Source organism: Pelecanus crispus, chromosome 23, assembly GCF_030463565.1.
Source record: "Pelecanus crispus isolate bPelCri1 chromosome 23, bPelCri1.pri, whole genome shotgun sequence".
In the NCBI taxonomy this organism is placed as follows: Eukaryota; Metazoa; Chordata; class Aves; order Pelecaniformes; family Pelecanidae; genus Pelecanus; species Pelecanus crispus.
In genome coordinates this window covers 42,542-66,928 of record NC_134665.1, presented here as the reverse complement: position 1 = coordinate 66,928, position 24,387 = coordinate 42,542, and the positions used below count along the sequence as shown (strand labels likewise).

General features: G+C 47.6%; 1 protein-coding gene across 1 annotated transcript; it reads right to left on the bottom strand.

Annotated features, from left to right (window-relative positions):
- Positions 1-93: 93 nt before the first annotated feature.
- LOC142595792 (E3 ubiquitin-protein ligase RBBP6-like) lies at positions 94-14,352 on the bottom strand. Its single transcript, XM_075724646.1, has 14 exons — positions 14,187-14,352; positions 11,771-11,865; positions 11,159-11,172; positions 10,038-10,101; positions 8,345-8,389; positions 5,872-5,960; positions 5,655-5,751; positions 4,675-4,814; positions 3,589-3,761; positions 2,753-2,856; positions 2,133-2,318; positions 1,974-2,052; positions 1,823-1,880; positions 94-598 (listed from the first exon to the last, which is right to left on the bottom strand). The coding sequence occupies exons 1-14, from the start codon at positions 14,350-14,352 to the stop codon at positions 94-96; spliced, it is 1,815 nt and encodes a 604-aa protein (XP_075580761.1).
- Positions 14,353-24,387: the final 10,035 nt, after the last annotated feature.

Genomic DNA, 24,387 nt, shown 5'->3' with positions numbered 1-24,387 from the left:
CTAGCTTCCCAAGTGGGAACTACTCTTTACAGGTAGTATCAAAGTATTCTCATCCTTTTAAAAGGAAGATGTTCTAACACTGTCTGTGTCTGGCTACTCCTTCTTCACTTTTTTCACAGGAGGTTCCATGTGAGCAGATTTTTCATGATTGGTGTCGACCTTTCTCTCCCACGCGCTGTATCTTTCCTTTTCAGATGGATGTCGGAAGGCAGCAGATCTGCCATGGGGAGCTTTCTTATCGTATGGTGGAACTTCTCTGTGTCTGTTAGAATACCCCCTTTCTCCTTGCCCTTGAGGTGTTGTCCGTTTAGTGGGAGACCGGCCTCTAAATACTGGTGATCTTGACCGTGAACGGGATCTTCTGGATGGGGGTGACCTTGACCTTGACCTGTGAGAACCATGTACCCTTGACCTAGAATGAGAGTTGCCACTCTTCTCTCTGCGTCTTCTTGTATATGGTGGTGATCTTGAGTAGGAATGAGAACAGGAACGTCTATATGATCGAGAGGAGGAGCGAGTGCAGGAAGAACCAGATCTTGATTTGGAGTCGGTATATGAACTTCTAGAGTAAGATGAAGTACTGCAAGGAGACATGGACCTTAAAAAAACCACAACACAGAAAAGAATACTGAAGGTAAGTCAAAACAGTCATTCTTCCCAGGTTTTTTCCTCCCAAGTTTGGTTTGGGTTACTTTTTCCTCTCCATATGCTTACGTCAAAGCTTCTTTCAGTTGCTGACATGATGCTACTGCAAAGCGAAGAACTTGCTAACATGTAAGAGTTTCTGCTTACAAGACACAACAGCTGCTGCTTTGTTAGTGTAAGAACATCCAGGAAGGGTAAGGCTATTTCCACTCACTTCTATCACATGAACTACCACAGCTCTTGATTGGTTTCATGTGACTCAATGCCATTACTCCAGGAAAGGTCCTGAGAGCATGAACAACAGAGTTATTCAGACTCCTGCCCAAGTGATTTTGAGGAATAGAAAACATCAGCTACCCTGAGTTTTTTCTTCACAAGTTTTTCTTTTATTATTTTTTTTAAAGAAACATTATTTCACATTATTCCGCCTATGTCCATTAGCATCATTCCTCCTCTCAAAGTCCTTCACCAATTTAAGACTTCCTTAAACAAGCCTGATCTTTTAATTCCTACGAAAAGTTCAACAATGTCAACAGAATACTAGCGAAAGCCACCAGTTTGCAGTCCAGGTTAAAATCTCTCCATGTATCCTCCAGAAATAAACAAAAGAGGAAATGAAGACAATTTCTCTCACGTATCTCCTCCAAAGTGCTTTGAGGTCATGGTTACACTCAGAATAGGGAGACACAGAAAATCCAGCAACTACACTACTCAGTTTCCAGCCTCTCACGGCTGTCAGGAGGTGAAGGATGTCACTGCAGAGAAGCTTTAGGAAAAGAGACGCCTGTTCCTTAACAACGGCTGCCAAAGGACAACTATCGGTCAACCTGAATCTCTGCCAGAGCTGAGCTAGCAACCTACATGTGCAACTCCTATCACTGCTGATCCCTTGAGTCACCCAATCCACCTAACGAGAGAGGTGGAGTGGAACTCCTCCTGGTTCTTCCAGACAATCTGCTTCTCCTTTACGGACATGGAAAGCAGTTACCTGGAAAACGAATGCCTATGCTCTTCTTGAATCTTTTTATAGTTCATCAGTTCCTTAGCAAAAGCACGTGTAAACAGCGATCTGTGCATACTCAGTTCATTATAAACCAGCTGCTGTACAAGTCATGTGTTACGGCCTCGTTTAACAGGTTACAAGTGGTCATCTACTGAATTTCTGTAAAATACTCACAGTTCCCAACCTGCTCTGCCACCTGCTGAGCAAATTGTTTTGGCTCTCATTGGAAGATCTTGTGGAGTGGGGAGACAAAAAAGAAAAAAAATCCATTCAGTTGGTCTGAAGATAATTCTTTTCAGGAAATCCTGAAGTTCTAGTTACTTACCAGCTGTGGGTATTGGTTGTCCTTGGGGGCCCACAACACTTGCTACTGCGGGCTGCCTTTGAACAGGAACCTGGTAGCCCTTGTGAATAAATGCAAACAGTTGGAAAATAAGCTCTATGAAAATACAGGAATCAGCGCATATGTTGAAATAAAACTTACCTTCTCTTCCAACAGACTGCTGATTGACAGAGGGGAAGGTTTAGACAGTTGAGCGGCACTCACCAGAGCAGCAGGAGGGGTGACGGGCAGGTGTGGTGGTGGTGGTGGTGGTGGTGGCTGTTGCTGCCGAATCTGGGTATGGAGCCTTTTTGTGTAGCCAGTTCCATTTTTGAAGTTGTTCACAGCCTAGAGGCAGAAAAACATTGACAAAAAGGTAATACGGAACTTCAGGAGATAAATGAACAAAAGCCTCCACAGAGTAAAATTGCTTTTGTGTTCTTATAAATGCTATCAACCGTAAAATAAATCGCCATACAGATAGATGAACACATCCCATTAGACACTGATATTACTGACTGGTGACTCAGAGTATCTGTATTTAAAGTCCTTCAGTGTTAACACCAAATCTGAAAGCGAGGCAATCATCTTAAACAAAAGTGTGACCTGAATGTGCCAGGCTGTAAGCTTCTGTAACAACAGATCATGGATTTCAGAAGTAAATTTGGCCTTGTTCCATTTAGCCTTGCTTAAAGGAGATGTAAATTAGTATTTGCTTCCCTTTCACCTTTTCACAAACAGACTTGTCTTACAAACAGTTTACGTAAAAGGCATCATGGCACCTGGCGTAGGAACTTGTTGGCAATTAAAGAATCAGGCGAAACGTCTGTCTGGTGGCACGTTGGGCAGGTATGCTCCTCAGATTCCAGCAACGCTGTTCTAATGCCTGTGAATAATTAGAACCATCAAAACAGGTTTTAGCCAAAGTGAGGACATTAGTTGGCTTCTAATCAATTCTCAAAACACGTCTATGATTAATGGGTGAATGTGGTCTGGAATTGAGAGCATGAAGCTATAAAAGTTCAATAGTGTCACAAATGTCTCGTATGCAGCACACAACCGTACAGCTTTGATATTTCACTACTGTCACACCTGAAGATGTAGAGTAGGCTGTGTCCTGATGTTCCCACGAGTCTTTTTTCCACTCTCTAGTACAGCGAGAAGTCACCAACCTCCAGGTTAATGAATAAAACATGTCTCAAAAAACCATTTGTATGTTTGAGTTCTGAAGGTTTTAACCAGCTCTCCCATGGAGAAGAACGTGGATTAAATGCCTAACTGTCCCTTTGTTGCAGAGCACAGTCAGGCACCAGAGCTGGCTGTATAATTTTGTATGAGGGAAAGGGCTGTGGACAAACCAAATGCATTCCATATCCAATACTGTAATCACCTGCACAGTGATGCACTCTTCTCATACTCATCCTTTCCCATGTAAAGAGGACTTAACTAGATAGGTAAAAAGGGAAAAAAGCTTTCTGCCTTTTTTTTCCCCATTATACGGGAAGCATTCTTTCCTGTTCAGCATCTACGTAAGAAAGTAATTTTGTTATCTCCTATTTCTGCTTTCCGAAGATCAGATGTGATGTTTTGCATGAACAGACAGGGCAGTAACACTTACATTCGTCACAGTAACTGTTCCCACAGCAGGGAATAACAGCTGCATCTGTCATTAGATCTTTACAGATGAGACACAACAACTCCTCTGGAATAGGATCAGCTGAGGAGGAGGAGGAGGACGGCTCCGCTGGTAGGAAGGGAGGCTTTTCCTTCTTGCCTCTAGCATAAGCTTCCCTGGAGGCGGGGTGGGGAAGGAAAAAGGAAAGAGTTAAAGATGGGTAAAGGGAAACTTTTCCAAGCTTTGCATTTTACCAAAGGAAGAGAATAGATGGAATCCTTCTCACTCCCCATTAGCCTTCTAACATGTAGGCATTTCGTTTGAACTACTTTTCTGTAGCCACAGCACTAAAAGAGGGAGGGGCGGAAGAATTTTCCTTCTGCAGAACTCTCCCATTCATTGGATCAACTCAGAAACCAGCTCAGACTGGAAAAATAATTCCTTGACACCCAGAAATCAGGTGAAATGAATCCCACCTCTCCTTTGCCAGAGGGTAAGTGTAAATTGCAGGCTCAGGGTAAAGTTAGTCTCTGAGTAATTACGTTTGATTAATGGAGGAAGCCTGTGTTACAGCTTCTACAAAAGGAGATCCACAACAGAAAAACACAAGTGCTACCAAGTGCATTTGAAAGCAGCCACTCTTGTCAGCACACAGTAGTCTTTTCTTAGTTTATAGCCACAGGAAAACTTCAGTCTGTTTCACACATGGGATTGGATAAAAGTCAGGGGGGCAGGAAAGCTCAGTCCAACAGCTCTTTGTTACATTTTGCAGGAAGCCTTTGAAGCATAACCCAGAAGCAAAATGAGCGTTCACAGAGACCGACTCCGCTGTAAACACTACTGAAACGTTTTGCAGAAATACAGATTCTTAGCATACCGCAAGTTTCACCAACTTGCAGGGGTTGGAACAGAAGGACCGCCCTATTTTAATGGTAGAAAGTATCACAGATTTTAAGGGTAAACTACAATGACAATGCTTCCTCCCCCGTAATTCCAGATGCTGGCCAACTTGGTTGCATTGCCATGCAAACATTTACCCATGGTTTCTCTTATTACCTTTGTGGTCAGTCCAATTAATTCCCTACTTACGCATTAATAGCTGGTATTGCGTATTTTCCACTTTTCGTCAGCATAGCACCCTTGGTGTTGGGATCTTCCACCTCCACCATGAAACTCCTGGGAATTCCTGTGCTCTTTTTAATTCTGGGAACAGACTGAAATTGTTTGTCCTGTTAAGGAAAGAAATGCAGACATATCTCATCTCAGGACCCACACTTCAAATGACATTTCAAGGACTATTTGAAGCAGCAAAAGCCTTTAGTGCTCTCCTTGTACCCAGCGTAAGGGTTGCTCAACTAAAATACTTCTTTTCCTAAAAGAACAGAGCCAGGACGTTCAAAAGGCTTGAGCAGTGTTTTGAACTCATTTGACATTCTTTGGCTTAACTTCAGGTTCCTGAAGGGGGAAATACCCCTGCGCTCTCCACTCGGAGAAGAGACACAAACCCGCTCCTCCTCCCCAGCGCAATTCAGCGCGAGAGCTCAGTTCGCTGCTCTGAATCACTCGCTGGGGAAACTTGTGTTCACCATCTCTAGATGAAGGCTGAATTCAGACCTCATGCATATGCATTCAGTGACGAACGTTCAATGGCATGAATACTCAACCAGAGGCTTGTGTACCTAAAACACGCACTTAGTCACAAGATGGGGTCAACAGAAACATCTTGGGTTTAGACGGAATCCTGAAAGCTGTCTACAACCAGTCATTAAAAAGAGCTAAAACCAGAAACATTTCCAGTGATATTGAAATATACAAAAATGTGCGTGAAAGTCCACAGAGAAGGGTCTATGGACATATTTAATGTCTATGACCTTGAGAAAAGCCAATTTTACATTTGTAATTGCAGGTTTCCCTGGAAGTCTGAAGGGCTTTGCAACACTGCCAGGTAACCTCTGCGTTTCACCCCAAGACAAACAATTCTTAATAGGAGCGTTTCTGTATTGTTACGTGACTGCCAAGGTAAAAACAATGACAAACTACCAAACACCAGCAGTCCCCCACAATCTTACCCCATGTGTTGGGCAGTTCTTCCTATAGTGGCCAGGTTTTCCACAACGGAAGCAAGTGTAAGATGGTGGAGGTGGACCCAAGGCTTTCTTCAGGTAACTGAAAGATTTTGGGGAAAGAAAGAAAAAGGTATGCAAAGGTGTCTCTCTTGTTCCAACAAGCATCCTTTCAGCTTTTCCATCATCTTCAAAGAACAGATCCGACATCAGCAACACTCACTTGGATGGATCATATTCCTGGCAAGACTGTATCATCATCGCTGTTATTTTATCTTCCTCGGAAGCATCGGCTTCAGCCAGATTGGCAGTCTGTTTAACAGGTCAGGATTTGACACACGCATGAGAAACACAGTGAAGCCCCCACGGCCAAAGACCACAGCACTCACCCAGTCCCGTCAAGAGCAGCACAACGCCAGCTGAGGCTGCACCAAAACAGCTACTCATATAAAACAGAGTTGTGCTGAAGATGTTCTGGGGACTCCTTACGCCCTTACGTGGGGGTTGGGTGCCTGGTAACCTGCTTGACAAGAGCATTCCTGGGCACCCAAAACCTTGGGCTCTGTCTGCACCTTACATAAAGGCTTGTGGAACCAGCCCCATTTTCTTCCACGTGGACTCAAGCTCCGCGTAGAAACAATTACACTGTCCAGTATTTTTGAACTGATATTAAGCTCCAGACTATGTGAAGGAGAAGATCTCCGCTGTACATTTAATTGAGAAAGATGTATGCCACTATCATGATTTACGTTTTGCAGCATTAAAAGGACACTCAACTTAGGAGTCAGGGAAGTTGGTTTCTGCTTGCTGAAACTGAGCTTCGGACACAGAAGCATGAAAAGGAATCAAGCTTTTTAGAATCCCTCAGCAAGACAAAGGATTCTTTTCAGTAGAAATGTCACCATCATGTACTGTAGGCAGTCCAAACTGCATGTTCCCCCCTACTAACTTCTTCATAAACCTTACGCACAACTACGTCTTCAAATTCTTGAAGCCAGCTGCTTTTGTTTAACCAGTATTTGGTCAGATTTTTTTATTGCACGCTAGTCCAGACATAAGCAGGGACGAAGGGAGGGACTGTAAATGACTTGGACCTTCAAGCACCTATCTTTCAGATCAACAGCGCATGTTTTTGCTTTTAGATGCATTCATTCACAAAAGCAACCATCTAGTTTCAGTATTTTATTAAATGGTTGTTTCATATAGACAGTTTTTTTCTCAACTGTAACATCATTCACATCAACATCTGTCAAGTCATTCATATAGACAGTTTTTTCTCAACTGTAACATCATCCAGATCAACACCTATGAAGTCACTGCCATTAACATTTACAGACAACTTTACAGATACTTGACTAGTTTGTTTGAACCCAAACGGTTTACAGAACACTTCCAAAACACAAAATAACGCATCCTAGGAATAGACCAAAACTCAAATAGGGCATTTAATACATAGGAATAACAAACCGGAAAACTTTTTACAACACATTGCCTCCATGCTAAGCCAGTCTGCACTCAGGAGGTCAGAGCAAGTAACAGTTCTGAGCTGCTTTATGTTATTTTCCTGTATTTTTCTTTAAATGTTCTCAAAAGCTGAAATGTCTACACCACTTGGACAATTTTTCACATTTCAGGGGAAAACTTCACATGAGTTTACAGAATCAAGGACACATTTAGGCACAGCACTAATGGAGTCCAATTTCTTCTGGTGGATACCTTCCAAACTAATTTTTTTTTTTTTTTTTTTTTGGCCAAAGGTACACAGTGTAATTTCTGCAGTGAGTGAGGGAAGAAGTTACGAGTGGGAAGAGATTTCTCTTTCTTGGAAATGAACTCCAGCCTTTATTTTCAGAAGAAAGAAGCAGCTCCTCTGCACTAGGCCCGGCCTTCTCTCATCGTTGTCACTCGAAAGACCACTCATTCCATTGGCTAGCACTACGCCTTTGCACAACGTGCAATCACTAGTGCAACCACCAGGCAAAGCTACACATTGTTGAGCACAGAACGCAAGCAGTTCCACAGCAAAACACGGCACTGCAACAGTTTCAGAAGGTCACATCTGCTAATATGCCACACGTACACATTGGCATATTCCTATAAACAGTCAGGTACATTTACACAATTGACGCAGCCTGCACTCAAACAAATTAGATTGTGCTGTCCACTGTAGATGTACTACGATGTATGAAACTCTGCAGCATTCACAGAACGGAACTGTAACTATCGTGACTAGAAACTCAAAAATAGCCACGCAATCGTCCATGTTCCAGAAACGCTTCTCGTTTGGCTGTTGCAACCCGCCCTGAAATGTCCATAACTTACAGACCATATAATTCTTCTCTGAAAGTTGTGTTAGTTTCCAACACAACATGAATGAAACGTATGAAAAACGGTAAACAGCTTCTGCAGTGCTGCTTCTTTGTGTCTTGAAGGTGAGTAATATGGCAACATTACGTTGAGGCTGATAAGGTACTCCCCTTCTATCTTCCCAGACTGGCAACTACTCTTTACAGGACAGTATCAAAATACGCACATATTTTACAGTTAAAATAAATACTTTTAAATTAGTAAAATCTAAATTAAAGTTCTGTTCACATTACAAGAGTTATCCAGCTATAGATCACCGTATAAGATTTAAAAATACAAAGCAAACACTTTTGGTTTTAAGCATTTGACAAGAATATATCTAGATATACCTTAATGAGCTGGGCCAGAGAAATAGATCCAGAAGAGTCATTGATCTGTGCACAAAACATTAAACACATATTCAAGTTCTACAATCAAAACACAGCAATAGTTCACCTCTACTGCAGTCTGAAAGGCTGCACCATATCCTCTGAGTGTCACTGAAAGAGGCATTTCCAACCCAGTGTAATCGGCATTTGTTCAAAAAAGCGTCCAAACCTGTGACAGCTCCAGAGTGCCTCTGTGGTTAATGAGAAGAAACCAAACTCACCAAACCCGCCTGAGATCAACTTACTGCTCCAGACTATCTCAGAGAGGGACCCTTGTCAAATGCTCACAACTGCTTAAGAGTCACAGGGGTAAGGAAGCTGCCAATTTGCAGCTAAAAAGGGATTTCTGAGAATAAATTGCAGCCACACTCCTCCCTCCCAGCTCCCTACGGAAGGGCTTGCAGGAATGAAGTCCTCAGGCCACTGGTTCGTAATGGACTGCTGTGTTTGTTGAGAACTAAGACTGGAGGGCACTTTTTCCACAAGGAAAAAGGGGAACTCTTCGCTTGCTCCTTTTCCAGTATACTCAATTCTATTACGCCACAAGCAGCAGTGAAGCTCACACCAGTAAAACCTTAGCAGAAAGACACTCGAATCACTGCTTATTATGCCTGAAGTTGTTCAAAAGCATAGAGTAACATTTCACAATGTAAACTGAACAGCTCTCCTCAAGGGGTCACTAACTGGATCAGAAGAGAGATTAAAAGCCTTCCGTGGAAAACGCTCTTGTCCTTTAGTGCCTAACGCAGTGGAAGAATTCAAGGCAGCAGTTTTTAGCAGACTCTGGGAAAAAAGATCTCTACATGCAGAAAAAGATTCCTCACTCCAGTTCATCATTCCTTCTCCATATGTTTAGCATCATATGGTGGTACACTAAAGACAGGCTTAACCTCTGCGAAATTGAAGCAGCATCCAACCCTGAAGTCACCCAGCTCCAAAAGCATACTGCAGGCAGAGGTTAGGACAAATGACAGGGATTTCACCCACAAATGCACCAGGCTCTAAACTTGTGCCAACATTTGTACACTGGGGTTTAGGTATTTCCATTTGCAGACAAACTATTCAACTAAACTGCTTCATCCGAGAAAGTGGAAAGATCAAATGCAGAACTTGACAATAGCACTTTGTGTAGCAACGATGTTTAAATTCACAGCAAGCTATGAAAGACATTTATGCACTCAGAGGGGCCCAAGCAATATCAGTTTTAGGAACAAATACCCAGGTATTTAAGGACATGGAAAGGAATCATTTAGCTGCACAGAACTGTCCTCAAAATGTATGGGATATGTGACTTATCATATTTGTTTGAACCCCCAAATCAGAACTAAGGAACAGTACCAAGCTGAACAATAATGGATTTTCAAAAAACATTAGGCAAAAAAAAAAAGACTTTCAATACAAAAGCTAAGTAATACAATGTGAAAATGGCAAAAAATGCACTCCAGACAATTTGTGTTGCAAGGAACAAAAGCACACAACAACCGATACAAACATACACACTACGATGCTGAATCAAATACATTCTATTTACAACATATACTGTGTTCTACTGGAAAACAGATTAAGTTACTGTTTGGAAAATTTATACCAGGCTACATTGTGTAGAATTAAGTGCAGTGTGCAGAAAAAAGTGTGAGATTGTGTTTTTACGTACTGGTTTTGATGGTCCACTCACTGGCTCCGTTTGACTTCTGGAAGAGAAATGGAGGTGATCAGAACTTAAAATAGAGCCCGTACCTCCTGAAGATGAGGAAGTACAAGGAAATACTTGTAGATTACCACACAGTGGTTTCTTCGTGCATTTCCCTTCAAGAACAAACTGCAAGGCGAGTAACACATTTTCAAGGCCTCTCCACCATTACAGCATGCATTCATCATTCCCAAACATTAACCACTCTACCAGCAGTTTCTGCAATGTTTCCAGCTGGAGGAATCAAAAGCTAATCTGCACGGCTAATTTTCAACGTTACAACAGCAGTGCCATTCTTTCCTTGTCCCCACACACAGGGATTTAGTTGAGCTTTGATGCCAGCAGCATCTGTCCTCTCACTTTAGGGCAGCATTACAATACCAGGAGAGGGTGCCACCCAACCAGAAACGGAGGATGCATTCACAAGGCAGCACTGAGCATCCATCCTTCAATTAACCCCCAAAACAAGGCCATGTTTATAAGCACAACGCCGTGGCGTCCAGAATTACGCGGTAGTGCCTGAAAGCACTGCAACAACTGCTGCAGTAATGTGCCCAAAGTTTACATGCAGAGCCACACAAATTCAGGGTTTTTTTGCTTGCAAGTGCTTCATGGGCACCAGGATGCTGCTGTACTGTCTGTTCGAGACACACTGTAACTCATCAGTATACTTTATTTATGGGGAACCCACATCAGAAGGACATGGCAAAACCACAAGCTAATAACACCTACTAACTGTGGTGGAGAGGTCTATCTTTAAGAAGGCTGGAAAACGTGACCATTCAAACAGTGCTAATGCAGCTGATACACAACTGGACTGTGTGAATACAGAAATGACAGCAATGATGCTGTAGGCAGGATGGCATTTGAGTGGCTGTCATTTTAATCAATACACCCAGTTATCTGCCCTCCTTAAATCTTGGGAATACAGAACTAAAACCTGGAGCACAGATGTCAGCTTAGGGTAAAAACAGATGTAGAAAGAGAACTAGCAACAGTTGGCAATGTGCTAAACTGCTTCCTGCGTTTCAGGTTTGGAAAGGATTAACTATTCTTTCACTCTACTCGCACTAAAGGCAATACACTTTGGGACAGTGTTCTTTTTCTCTTGCCTGAAACGGACGCTGTCTTTAGGAAACTGATACAAATCCCTTATGAATGGAACTTCTTGTTTGCATGGTTTGCCAGCTGGCAACCCTTGCTCTTTCCTCTACAGCTAGGATGCAAAACCCCAGACCTGGGGCATAAGAATACCTGCCATATCCCACCCTCCCTCCCCCAAAGGCAAGAAAGAGTCAAACCCCAACAATCAGACTCTTCTGACATGGGAACAAATTCCGAGTTCACACTACAATGCCTATCTCTCTTCACTATAAAAGCAATAGAAGCAAGAAGATTTAATAATGACCACTCAGGTAGAGGAAACAGCACCTACAACTTGGGTCTCAGCAAAATCAAGCCCAAGAAGAAGCCCAAGAGAATCATCTTAAAAGTTACCATTGCTCCAGTTCAAACCCCATGTCCCAGTCGACTTTGGGACAGATACATTACAATCTACCTCATGACAACCAAAATTAACAGCACCTTTAACAACAAAGATGCAATCGGAATGCCTCTGTAAACTAATATCCACAAAACCAGCTAACACACTGAAAGCCCTAACAAAGGGTACAATGCTGTATGGATACTTACACAACATAGGTTTTGCTGGTGCCTTTGACTCCTCCAGCAGGGATTCTTCGAACGATCACTGATGAGTTCTTTGGAATCAGCGCATTAGCATCTGTGTATTCTGAAAACAACACAAATACAGAACAAAACAGTATTCAGTTTGTAAGAATGTCTATTACTACGTAATGACATAGCACTTCAGGCAATCCCTTCACAGGGATGAAAGCAAAGCTTTCTATGTAACACTGCGCTTTTATCGTCTCAACACACTAACGGGACATTCCTAGAAGTCTTCAGGTTTGATAATCACACACAAGCAGCAAAATCTTTTCCATTCATTTAAAACAGTTTGAATGCCAGCAGCACACTGGTCTCCAAGGTCACTCAGGACTGACAGAACACAGAAGACAGCCTGCCATCTGCACTAAGACCAGGTCAGGTCCCAGCTGGGGTTTGTTGTTTGGTTGTTGGTTTGTTGTCTCTTGCCTGAGAAGCAGAATAGCACATGCTCCAAGGGGTTGGAGTCAGAATGTTACAGGGCAGGAAAGAGCACTCAGGAATCCTGAGCTCTGCAGTTCACAGTTCTTCCACAACATTGTGAGAACATCCATTCTAAAAGACAGGTCAAGAAGTTCAGATCAAATTAAGAGGGGGAGGCAAGCTGAAATGCATCATTCCTGAGTGCAGGCTTTTTGAAGGGAATTCTGCCTTTATAGAACACGCCTCTAGAGGAAGCATGGAAGAGGACACCCCTGCCCCCCCGACATTCAAAATAGGTCTCAACCATCCAGTTTGCCTTCCCAGATCTTCAAAACAGTCCATCATATCATTTTTTTCCAGTCATATTTAAAATCCTCTTTACTTCTAGTGAGTTTAAGCATCTACATCTGATGAATAAAAACTGAAATTCATGGTTATGCATTTCAAGCAAAAATTTGGCATACGTATACATTACACTGAAATGTATTCTCTAGCTTTGCTCTGAAAACCACGGGGGGATTTTTGCATTTTCACATGGGAAACACCCTTAGGAAAGCTTCAGGAAGCACCTGTGTCACTAATAGACCAAGTTTAAAATTTTAGACTCCTTTTACTCCTTGTCAAAGGGCAACACAACCGACCTAGAGGAGGATCTGCTCACTGGTGAACAAGAGGGATGCTCTTTAAAGCATAACAGATACTCCTTCTTTAACCTCACCTTTAGGGAACACCACGCTTAACAGAACCTAGTGAAGCAGACACTTTTTCTTCACCGGATTCTGATTACGTATGGAAACAAAGCAACACACTTTGTAAAACTGGTATGATATACATTAGAGTAACACTTTACGGGGGAACATCTTTATGAGCATCACTTTTTCTTCTAAAACTTTGCTTTCTGTTCCTCACCTGCTATAAGAAAAGCCACATGTTCGGCCTATCTCAAAACATTTTTTCTCCTGGGGATAAGAATTGGGCTCCATCACATTTAGGACCATCCATCAGTCTGGTTTTAAGGCTCTGTTTGACACAGACCCAACCATTCCAGTAGTGACGCCAGCCAGTTGGCCACTCAGCCTGCTGGCATGTGTGAAGCTGACAGTACCTTAGCAACCCAAGACAACATTCACAGACCCTTCTGCAGCAAAGCCCTTCAGGCAAAGTAGCCATTTTTCAAAAGCTCTTGACAATTTCATTCAACAGTAGTAGAAAAATACAAGACTCCTGAAATGGATCTCTACCTACGCGTGCCATGCAATCCAATGGCATTCCTAAGACCCCTAACAGTGTGCTCTTAAGTCTCTTCACAGACATTCTCCTGAACACAGTTTAAATATCTTGTCGTGGCTTAACCCCAGTCGGCAACTAAGCACCACACAGCCACTTGCTCACCCTCCCCCCACACCCCGTGGGGATGGGGGAGAGAATTGGGGGGGAAAAAAGGTAAAAACCATGGGTTGAGATAACGGCAGTTTAATAGGACAGCAGAGGAGAGAAATAGTAATACCACTTCTACTAATGATAAAAGAACATACAAAGCACAAAGTGATGCACAACGCAGTTGCTCACCACCCGACGACCAATGCCCAGCCCGTCCCCGAGCAGCGATCGCTGCCCCCCAGCCAACTCCCCCCACTTTCTATACTGAGCATGACGCCCTATGGTATGGAACAGCCCTCCGGCCAGTTTGGGTCAGCTCTCCCGGCTCTGCCCCCTCACAGCTTCTTCTGCACCCGGCAGAGCATGGGAAGCAGAAAAGTCCTTGACTGCCACAAACACTCCTGAGCAACAACTACAACATCAGTGTGCTATCAACATTATTCTCATGCTAAATCCAAACCACAGCACCACACCAGCTACTAGGGAGAAAACCAACTCTGGCCCAGACAAAACCAGGACACATCTGCAGATAAACAGGCAGCTTTAGGTGCCCAAGGCCCCGCGCCCACCACCCCCACGCACCTTCGCTGGTCTGGGCGTTGCTGATCTGCAGGTCGCAGTTGGCCGCCTTCAGCTTCTCGCGGCCCATGATCTGGCGCTTGAGGTCGCAGAGGGGGATGTGGAGGCCGCTGAAGGTGACCGTATCATAGCTCAGCTGGGAGGAGAACTTGTAGTGGACGCACGACATGCTCCTCCTCGCAGCCCGGCCGGGCGGCCACACGATGGGGAGAGGCCCCCGCGGCCCCGGCTCCTCCTCCGCTCCCTCTCTCGCACGCAGCGCTCCCAGGCCCGACCGCTCGCTACGGCCACTCGGGCGCCCGGCCTCAGCGTTCCGCCCAGGGCTTTCCTGGACGACAAGTGCACGGGCTGCCGCCAGCGCCTCACCTCACCCAGCGCATTATGACAAAAGGCCTGCGTCATGGGGGCACGGCGGCCCCGCCCTCTTCCTCCTAACCCCGAGCTCTCCCTAAAGGCAATCGCCATTCCTCCACACATTCCTCCAAACCTTCCCATCTACCACATCCACTGAGCGGGCAAGGGAGATTCTCCAGAAGCCCTTACGTGAAACCCATTCGAATAAGCCATCACGCTGGCCATTTCTTCCTGGAGGGAGTTCATCCGGCCCTGCACGCTGCCAGACAACGTGGATGTTCGCAGAGAGATTCACTTGCTGTTCTGCAGGAAGCCACAATCAAACTAAAGGTAATGGTACTTGGCTGCCACTACGGGCCTAGAGGATCCTGATGCTCTGAGCCATCTCCTCTGGGTCCCAACCTCACTGGTTTACCTGAACAGCCCAATCCGGCACATGCTAACCCTTGCACAGGAAATCATTTGCATCATTCAGACTCCTTTGAAGATCAGACTGCCCTATTTGCACAACTACCAGGGCAATATTGGATAGGTGAAGAAAGGGCATTCCAGGATTTACCCTCCACCTGAGCTGAAAAGTGGATTCTAAGTGCAATAATACCTCCCACACAGGTTAGAACCAGCATCTCTTCTGCCTCTGGAGCTCCCAGCTACTGATAGCTACGGGAAAAAGTGTTACAGCCCTCTGATGGCACGTGGCACTAAGTTCCCCCTGTCTGTAACAGCTTTTATCCCACGCTTAGGGGTTGCAAAACTAGAGCGAGCTACTGCAAATGTGTCAAGAGAACTAGAAAAAGCCATTAATGAAACCGCAGGGAGTATTACAGCCCTACAGGAAGAAATCAACTTATCACCACAAATGGTAACACAGAATCGATTAGCCCGAGACCACCTTTTAGCAGCACAGGACAGAGTGCTCAGTGGAATGAGCTCATTTCCCTGCTCTCTCCAACCCACAAACCCTTTAAAACCCCCACTGTCAGCATGTCGTTTTTCTCACGTTGACAGGAGAAAAGGGCATATGGAAAGCCGCTTCTAAACGGGGAATCCCTTCATCTATCACCGACTCCCAGGCACCCAACCAACCACGTTGTGATGACCCCATCACAGAGAATTAACAGGAGGACAAACAGGAGGAGGAGAAGAAGAAGGAAGACAAACAGGATGAACTGATGGACAGCAGGAGGAGGAGGAAGGGGATGAAGGGGACGAGGAACACAGAAAGAGAATGAGAACAAGGAGGAACAAGACACAGAACAGGAGGAGGAGGACAAACATGAGGAGCGAGAGGAGGAGAAAGAAGAGGTGGAGGAGGAACACGAGGAACAGTCAGAAAAGGAACAGGTGGCACCAGGAGCAGGAGGAAGAATAGGAAGAGAAGAAGGAGGAGCAGGAGGAGGAGCAGAAGAGAGAGGAACAAGACACAGAACAGGAGGAGGAGGAGGACAAACATGAGAAAGAAGAGGAAAAAAGAGGAGGAAGAGGAGAAGGACAAGAAGGAGGAGGTAGAGGGGCAGGAAGAGGAGGAAGAGGAAGGAAAAGGAGAAGGAGAATGAAGAGGAATGGGACGATGAGGAGGAGGAAGATGAAGAGAAGGAAGAGGAGGATGACATACAGGGTGAACAGACGAACAGAACAAAGAGGAGGCAGTGGAGGAGGTGGGGGAGAAAGAGAAGAAGAAGGAGGAGAAACAAGAAGAAGAAGGTGAGCAAGAGGATGAAAAAGAGAATAAGGACATTTAACAGGAGAAGGAGGATTAGGATGAAGTTGTGGAGGAGGAGTGGGAGGAAGGGGGAGGAAGAGGAGGAGGATGAGGACAACTACAGCAATGACAAACAGGAGGACAGAGAGGAGGAGGAGAAGAAGGGTAAAAGGATGACAATGAAGAGGAGTAGGAACAGGAGGTGGAGGAAGACGATCGGGAGGAGGAAGAGGGGGAGGAGAGGAGGAAGTACTGCGAGCTGAATGTTGCAAGGCACACATACAGCAACGTACAATGAGAGATTGCAAATAAACGTACTTGGTAACAAGTCCCCATGGTCACCTTTGCTCCCTTTTTCCCTTCCAGGTGACACCAGCAAGCCCCAGGCACCTGCAGCCATTCGCTGTACACAACTCCCCTGATGCTGGATATCTGATACACGTTTCATAAAACAACGTACCCACAGAGATTTTGGCTGTTCACCTGGAGCTGGGGGGAAGGTGTGTGCGTGGGCGAGGATGATCTGCTTTATCCCTTTAATTTTTACGCCTCAGCAAAAACACTGCAAGATTCGGACTAGAGGACAGCACTGAAATCAAAGGGTAAGCAAACAAGAAGGCTCCAACTGCACATTGCCACCCGATTGCCTTACACAGAACACACTTTGGATCCTGACTGCTCACTTCACCCTGGAATAGTCCCATTCCTCATCTGAAAGCTCCTGCGTGCCTGGCCGAGCACAGACACAATCCACACTGACAGCAAGCAGAGCTCAACCCTGCACTTGCCTTGGCCACGTTTCCTTGGAAAACCTCTTTGCTGGGTTCTTTGAAAACCTGTAACCGCAAGAACCAGGAAGAAACCCTCCCTGACAGCTTGACTGGAACTTCCCAGCTGTGGTAAAACCATCCGCCCTCGGCACCCCCATTTCACAAGAGCCAGCAACACAGCCTGGGTGGGGGGAAAGGCACAAATCAGACCTCGGGGACGAGAGATGAGCACAAGCATCTGCCAAGGGAGCTGCATCCAAGCAGGAACGCTCCCCACTCCCAGGAGGGAGAAACAACTTCCGCTCCTCCAAATCCCCATTTATCAAAGGCTGTCAACAGAGATGGGGCTGTCCATGAGCACGAGACCCACAGGAAGGACAGAAGACAGCAAAGGCACCTGGTCTGACCCCACCACAGCATGCCTGCTCCAAAGCTGGCAGCCTCCTGTCGCAGAGGAGGCAACTCTGCCTTCCCCTGCCCTGCTGCCATCAAACATCGGTCTCCAGATGTCAGGGCTCGGGCTGGCGACACTTGGGGTAGCAGCAGGAACGCCTTGGCCTGTGTGCAAAGTGTTCCCAGAGCTTTCTGCTGGCATCTGCACAGCTCACGGCCCAGGACAGAAGTGTCTGTGACCGCCACGTGCTTTTCAGTTTGCCTTCCCAGACCAAGCCAAGCTGTGATACAGGAGCTCTGCTCCTCCCTGTCTCCCAGGGAAAGCTAGAAATGGTGTTAGCACCATCGAGCTCCCGTGGGATATAAAGAAAGCTCATCAGGCAGTGGTTATGTTGTGCTGCGCAGGCTTTGAACTAGCCTGGGTGAAAAAGCTGACCAGCACATTGCGGTACATAAGAAAAGCTCCTATGTAAAGATGGTTTCAAAGACATGCGCGAGAGAACTTGACCGACCGTGACCTCGCCTATACAAGTGGCTCTACTGTTAGAAGAAACCAGACGGAAACCAGCTGAAAGCAGCAAAGTTGCACCAAAAGAGTGCCAACTCACCTAAGAAATATGCATTAAGCGTTCTTGCACAGGGCTTCATGTGAACAAATACTCAAAAGTGAATGCTAACAGGCCACCTCATGGCCAAAGCCAAGAGCTTTTTTAGACTGTAAAAACAAATACGTGAGTAGCCTTAAGACTGCATATAAGGAATCAAGAACTGTAACATGGCGTCCTTCCTGGGCTCCCAGCCGAGAGGCACCTTTATGGCCAGCAATAAAAAGGGATTTCAGGTAGTCTATACGTCTGCTGCCTTCTTTCCTGTACCCACACATGAACTAAAAGAGAAGTGCAAGCAAATCCATTCTGGTAAAAGTTCAGGTCCACATGTAAACAGCCAGAACTCTGAATGGCTACACTGACTCAGATATTTCTTTTATCTTCCTTTGATAGGTAACTAAGCACATTCCCTCCTACCCACAGCCTGTCCTCCCAGCCTCACAGCTCTCCTACATAAGAAATATAAGCTACAGAAGCTACAAAAGAAAAAATAACCTGCTTTGGTGAACACCAAAACACGCATGACTTTCTCAAACTCTTCATCGCCCCATCTGAGGGTCAAGGGACAGCATCTCCTAAAGGCTCACTCACAGGCACTGCCCTGAAACCCCCCACCGCTTCTCTACTAGTGCACAAAGAGATGAGGAAGACTTTCATCTTTAACTCTATGCAGACAATTTCTGAAATTAGACAAGTCATTTTTAACGAGAATAAGCCCTTTGCCTTGCATCTGGCAACCAACAGGGACGTGGACCCAGCAGCACAGAGCAGTGCCATGCGCAAACCACCACCCTACCCACAGGGAAAGACAGACAAGTCAGATGGGGCACCCAATATCGCCAAAAAATGGCTCTTCACATCAGTTCTCTCTGTCATCAGCTTAGTCCTTTCAGGCAGACACAGAAACACAAAGTGATTTCTTCTTCTTTTCCTGAAGTAGACTTTTAAGTAGATATTGCCAAAGAATGCAAGAACAACCAAAAAAAGTTAAAGCAGGTCTCCCGTTAAGTCCACTACCCCTCACAAAACAGACAAGTGGCTTCAAGAGATGCCTGCAAAGAAACCGCCAATGGAAGAGAACCCTGATAACTCCCGTACAAGCAGTCAATGTGGAAATGGGAAATGGCACCACTGACCCTTCTCCCACTCCTCCTACCAGCTCTTCGCCAGCCACGTGAAGATGCAAAACCAAGGAAGATCAGAATCAGATCTGACAAGAAATTCACCCCCCACTATCCAAAACGATCAAGAAATCTATCTGAAATACAGATTCACATCCACTAGCATGGATGATGAACCTCACCCTAAGCACACGCTGTGCCTTGAGACAGGAGCTAAGGACTGCATGCAGTCACCACCACGAGCAGGCGTTCAAACCTGAAGCATCCACAACACCCACACAAACCTCCACCATTTTGTCAGCAATGCTTCAAGTCACACGAAACTCAGCCTAGGACTTTACAAAATGTCACTAAAATTAATGACAGCAGCCTCTTTGCAGGTTGCTCACTCAAAAGCAAAAACCAGAAAGCCACGTACCCTTGGGGAAACCCTTGTCCTTCTGTGCGGCTGGTGTCTTCCCAGGGCTCTTCCTCAAGGCACGAGAAATGACCATGCATTTGGAAGTCCACACAAGCTCAGAAGCACACTTAGTCCTCTGCCAGTCATTACCCATGGGCCAGAAGCCCTCTCACCCCTCCCCAGAACTGCCCGTTAGTCGCTGGCAGTCATGCTCCATGGACCACATGGACCTCCCTGCCCACCTACCTACCAACACAGCTACCGACTCACCAGAAATGAGGCAGACCGCACCAGAAGGGACACTGCCTGACATGAAGTAGACATATTACACCAGAAATGACGCTTTCAAGACAGAAAACACAGCACAATCCACCAGAACAGCAAAAAACAACCAGAAGAAACATCGCACACAAACCAAACGCCCCTTTCCAAACCCTAAAAAAGCAAACAAGCTGAAAAAAAGGACTCGCCACAAAAAAAGACCACACAGAACACAGGATAAGGCAAAAACAACCTAACCCCAAGAGCCCAGGGCCAACAAACCCAGATTCTCTCCATAACAGTAAGATGCTTTATCTGTAACTCACTTAAACTCTGGCATACCATAACCCTGTCACCCCATAACCCTAGCACATTGTAGCCCTACAATACCAGAAAACGGAACACAAACTCCCTGGAGATCTCCACCAGGGCCTTCACGTGGCCCCGGATCTCGGACATCACAGCTTTGAAGTGGGAGTGAGACAGAGCCACCAGGACATCACCACCATCCATCTTCACACCCTGGAAAAGTGCCCAGCTTAAACGCCCCTGGGGAGAAAGGCTGAGGCACTCGGAGACTTTGACCTGGCCAGCCATGACCACGGGGCTTCAGCTCATCGTTTCTGTGCCACAGCCACCAGGCAGATGACCCCGTCCTCCCCGCAAGACCCCTTGGGGCAGCCGTGGCTGCTCTGGGGGCCTCCAAGAGAACCAGCTCACCTGGGCTGCTCTGCGGCCACCGCGCGCCTTGGCTGTCAGGCGGGTCTCAGCGCTGCTCTGCAATCCGCTGTCACCTCCCTGCAGGACGCTCTCCAGCACACGGGACGTCTCCGCTTGCTCACCCTGGGGACAAAGAGCAAAAGAGAGCGATGGCGTTTGCTTTGTCCCCATTCCCAGGGTGCCATAAGAGAGACCTGCCACCCCCAAATCACACGCTGGGTGCTGTGGACACAGCGTACAAGCTGCAGGCGTGGGTCAGGATGGCTGTGGGGAGCGGGCAAGACATTCTGCGGTGCCCCGGCCCTGGCAGAAAGCAGAGCTGGAGAGAACAGCGGGGGAAGCCCAGGGCGGACGGCGCTGGGGCCCGGCAGGGTGCAGCGCCCACAGAATTGCCCGGCTCCTTCAGCCTTGGCCCCGGGGCTGCAGCACGGGGACAGCACCGGCTGCGACTTTGCCGGGAAAAGCCAGGCAGGGGGGACCCTCACACCCCACACGGGTACCCAGACCTGGGATTTGACAACCGGTCCCTCTGCCCATCGCCACCATGGCATCCAGAAAGCAGCGCCGCTGGCCCTGCCGTGGTCCTGAGCCATCTCTCCATGGACGAGTCTTTAACCAGCAGGCCTGAAGAGAGGAGAAATTGTCCCCCATTAACCCCTGCTCAAGGTTTTGCAGGCAGGAGGGTTTTTTGAGATGCCTGGTGGTGCCGCTCCTGGAGAGTGCTCAAGAAACAGGGCAGCTGCCTGTACCTGCAGGCAGGCGGTGGAGTGTGCACAGCGGGAGCGAGCGGTGGTTTGTGCGGCTGTTGAATGCATTCAGGCTTGAAATGTGGCCAGCCTGGTACGCCTGCTACCTTCTTCCTTGCAGGTTGTCTTTAGAGCCTAAATAGTATTATTTTGAAAGCAAAACCAACAAGCAAACCAAGAAAAAAAAATTAAGTTGGGCAGTTGTTTTCCTCCCAGCTGGGCTTTTCTCCCCACTCCTGGCCACCCTGCAAGGTGATGCCAATATTAGGGTGCAGGATTAGGCCCAAGGGCAGGCCTTTTGCAGGCAGCACATTTCTTTATCAAAGGCTGTCAGCAGAGGTGGGGCCGACCATGAGCACGAGACCCACGTGCAGGCCTGGGGACAGCAAAGGCACCTGCTCTGTCCCCACCACAGCACGCCCGCTCCACAGCCTGCAGCCCTCTCTTGGAGAGGAGGCCACTCTGCCTTCCCCTGCCCTGCGCACATCAGACACCCACCTCCAGCTCTCAGGGCGCGGGCTGGCGACCCTCGGGGCAGCAGCAGGAGCCGCTCGGACCCTGCCTGTGGCCTTGGCCCTGGGGCTGAGCACTCGGGGCTGGGCTGGGGAGCTGGGCCATGCTGGGGCCCAGGGCACTGAGGGCTCCAGGTCCCTGTCCCCAGGCCCACCCGCACGCGGAGATTCCTGCTCCTGCTCCTCCTTCTCCTTCTCCTTCTCCTTCTCCTTCTCCTTCTCCTTCTCCTTCTCCTTCTCCTTCTCCTTCTCCTCCTTCTCCTCCTTCTCCTCCTCCTCCTCCTCTTTCTCCTCCTCCTCCCACTCCCCCCCCCATTTCTCCTCAGGCTGCTCGGCCTCTGCCCCCTCCGGCCCCGCCCCAGGCTGCCTGGGACTGACAGGCCGCCTCCGGCTCCGCTCATTGGCTCAGCTGTGGCCAATGGCGTGGCTGTTGCCAGGCGGGCACAGGCAGCCCGCGCCTCTCCTCCCAGGGCTGCCCTGCGCCCGCTGCCCCCCAGCCCGCAGCGGCTCCTCAGCCCGCCGGGACACTGGGCCTGCGGAGAGACGGCCTGCGAGAAGGGCCATGGCCCTGGGGCTGTTCTCTCAGCAGCGCAAGGGCTGTGCACAGCCCTGCCCTCCCTCAGGGCTCTGCTGGGGGCTGGGCCTGCCCGGGGAGGGAGCTGCCCGGGAATTGCTCTGGGCCCCAAGGCTTTCCCAAAATGCAGGCCTGTCTGTGCTGCCAGCCCCAGCCCTGGGCAGGGGGAGCTGCGTGACGGGAGCCGCTGATTTGACTTTCTGGGCAGATGATGGAGTAGGCAGACACAGGCTGTAAGCCTGGGCTGGTCTGTACCTGCAGAGCTGTGGGCTGAGCTATTCTGCCTCTGAAGGCTGGAGAGATACGGGCTGTGGGCAGAGTTACTGTTTGCCAGTTAGCATTTCTTTTGGGGTCGGGTGACGGTGATGGTAAGGTCGCCAGCCTGCAGCTCTGTGGCAGTTAAAACTACGACTGAAAGAGTTTTGATGGTGGATGCTGTTCTGTGTGTTTCATTTTCAATAATCGTTTCACTGAGCTGGAATTATTTCTGTGCAATTAGGTGATGGGGGTCTTGTTGTACTGGTCTTCTGGAGCACGTCCTGACAGCCTTTGTCATGCAGAGCTTTCCCGTCTGTTCCCGAGAGGAGTGATGGTCACGATGTGGGACAGCTCCTGTGAGTAGTGGCTTCACCAGTAAGCTTGGATTTAGTGGATCCCCATGGACAAATGGATGCAGCAGGTGCTCCATCCAAGAACTTTGATGTGCTGACGCTGTAGAGTGAATTTGGAGGTGTTTCCTCCTCCTCCTCCTTCACCTTTTCCTCCTTCACCTTTTCCTCATCCATTTCCTTTTGTTTCTCCTCATCCTTTTCTTGCACTTTCTCCTTGACAATTGCATCAGATTCAACAAGGCCAAGTGCCGGGTTCTGCACTTGGGTCACAACAGCCCCATGCAATGCTGCAGGCTTGGGGAAGAGTGGCTGGAAAGCTGCCTGGCTGAAAAGGACCTGGGGGTGTTGGTCGACAGCGGCTGAACATGAGCCAGCAGTGTGCCCAGGTGGCCAAGAAGGCCAACAGCATCCTGGCTTGTATCAGGAATAGTGTGGCCAGCAGGAGCAGGGAGGTGATTGTCCCCCTGTACTCAGCACTGGTGAGGCTGCACCTGGAATACTGTGTTCAATTTTGGGCCCCTCACTACAAGAAAGACATTGAGGTGCTGGAGCGTGTCCAGAGAAGGGCAACAAAGCTGGGGAAGGGTCCAGAGAAAAAGGCTTAACAAGGAGCGTCTGAGGGAACTGGGGTTGTTTAGTGTGGAGAAAAGGAGGCTGAGGGGAGACCTTGTTGCTCTGAACAGCTCCCCAAAAGGAGGTCGTAGTGAGGTGGGTGTTGGTCTCTTCTCCCAAGTAGTTAGCGATAGGACAAGAGGAAATGGGCTCAAGCTGTGTCAGGGGAGGTTTACATTGGATATTAAGAAAAATTTCTTCACCGAAAGGGATATCAAGCATTGGAAGAGGCTGCCCAGGGAGGTGTGGTGGAGTCACCATCCCTGGAGGTATTTAAAAGAAATGTAGAGGAGGCGCTGAGGGACCCAGTTTTGTGGTGGACTTGGTAGTTTTAGGTTAACAGTTGCACTCAATGATCTTAAGGGTCTTTGCCCACCTAAATGATTCTGATTCCATGATTCTATGCAAAACGAAGCTTACAGAGGGTGGAAACAAGGCCATGTATCGTCGGAGAAACATGGAAACATTGTCCGAGCATGCAGGGACCAAGTCAGGAAAGCCAACGCGCAGATGGAATTGAATCTGGGCAGGGATGTCAAAGATAGCCAGGAGAGCTTCTTAAGTACGCAGGAGACAAAAAGCAGCCAAGGGAAATTGTGGGCTCCTTGCTCAACGAGACAGGGGACCTGGTTCCACAGACGTGCAAAAAGCGGAGGTACTGAATGCCTTGTCTGGCTCAGCCTTTACTAGCAAGAGCAGCCTTCAGGAGTGCCAGGTCCCAGAGAGCGGGTGGAAAGGCTGGAGCAAGGAAGAGGGACCCTTGGTGGAAGAGGATCAGGTCAGGGAATACTTGTGGAACAACGTAACGATGATGTATATG

Excerpts from the sequence above, each read along its gene's own strand:
- LOC142595792 (XM_075724646.1), bottom strand. The coding sequence starts at position 14,352 with ATGTCGTGCGTCCACTACAAGTTCTCCTCCCAGCTGAGCTATGATACG. Across the intron at positions 8,390-10,037 it reads TGAGTGGACCATCAAAACCA|ATCAATGACTCTTCTGGATC; the intron begins GTACGTAAAAAC and ends TTTTGTGCACAG. Across the intron at positions 1,881-1,973 it reads ACAACCAATACCCACAGCTG|ATCTTCCAATGAGAGCCAAA; the intron begins GTAAGTAACTAG and ends CCACTCCACAAG.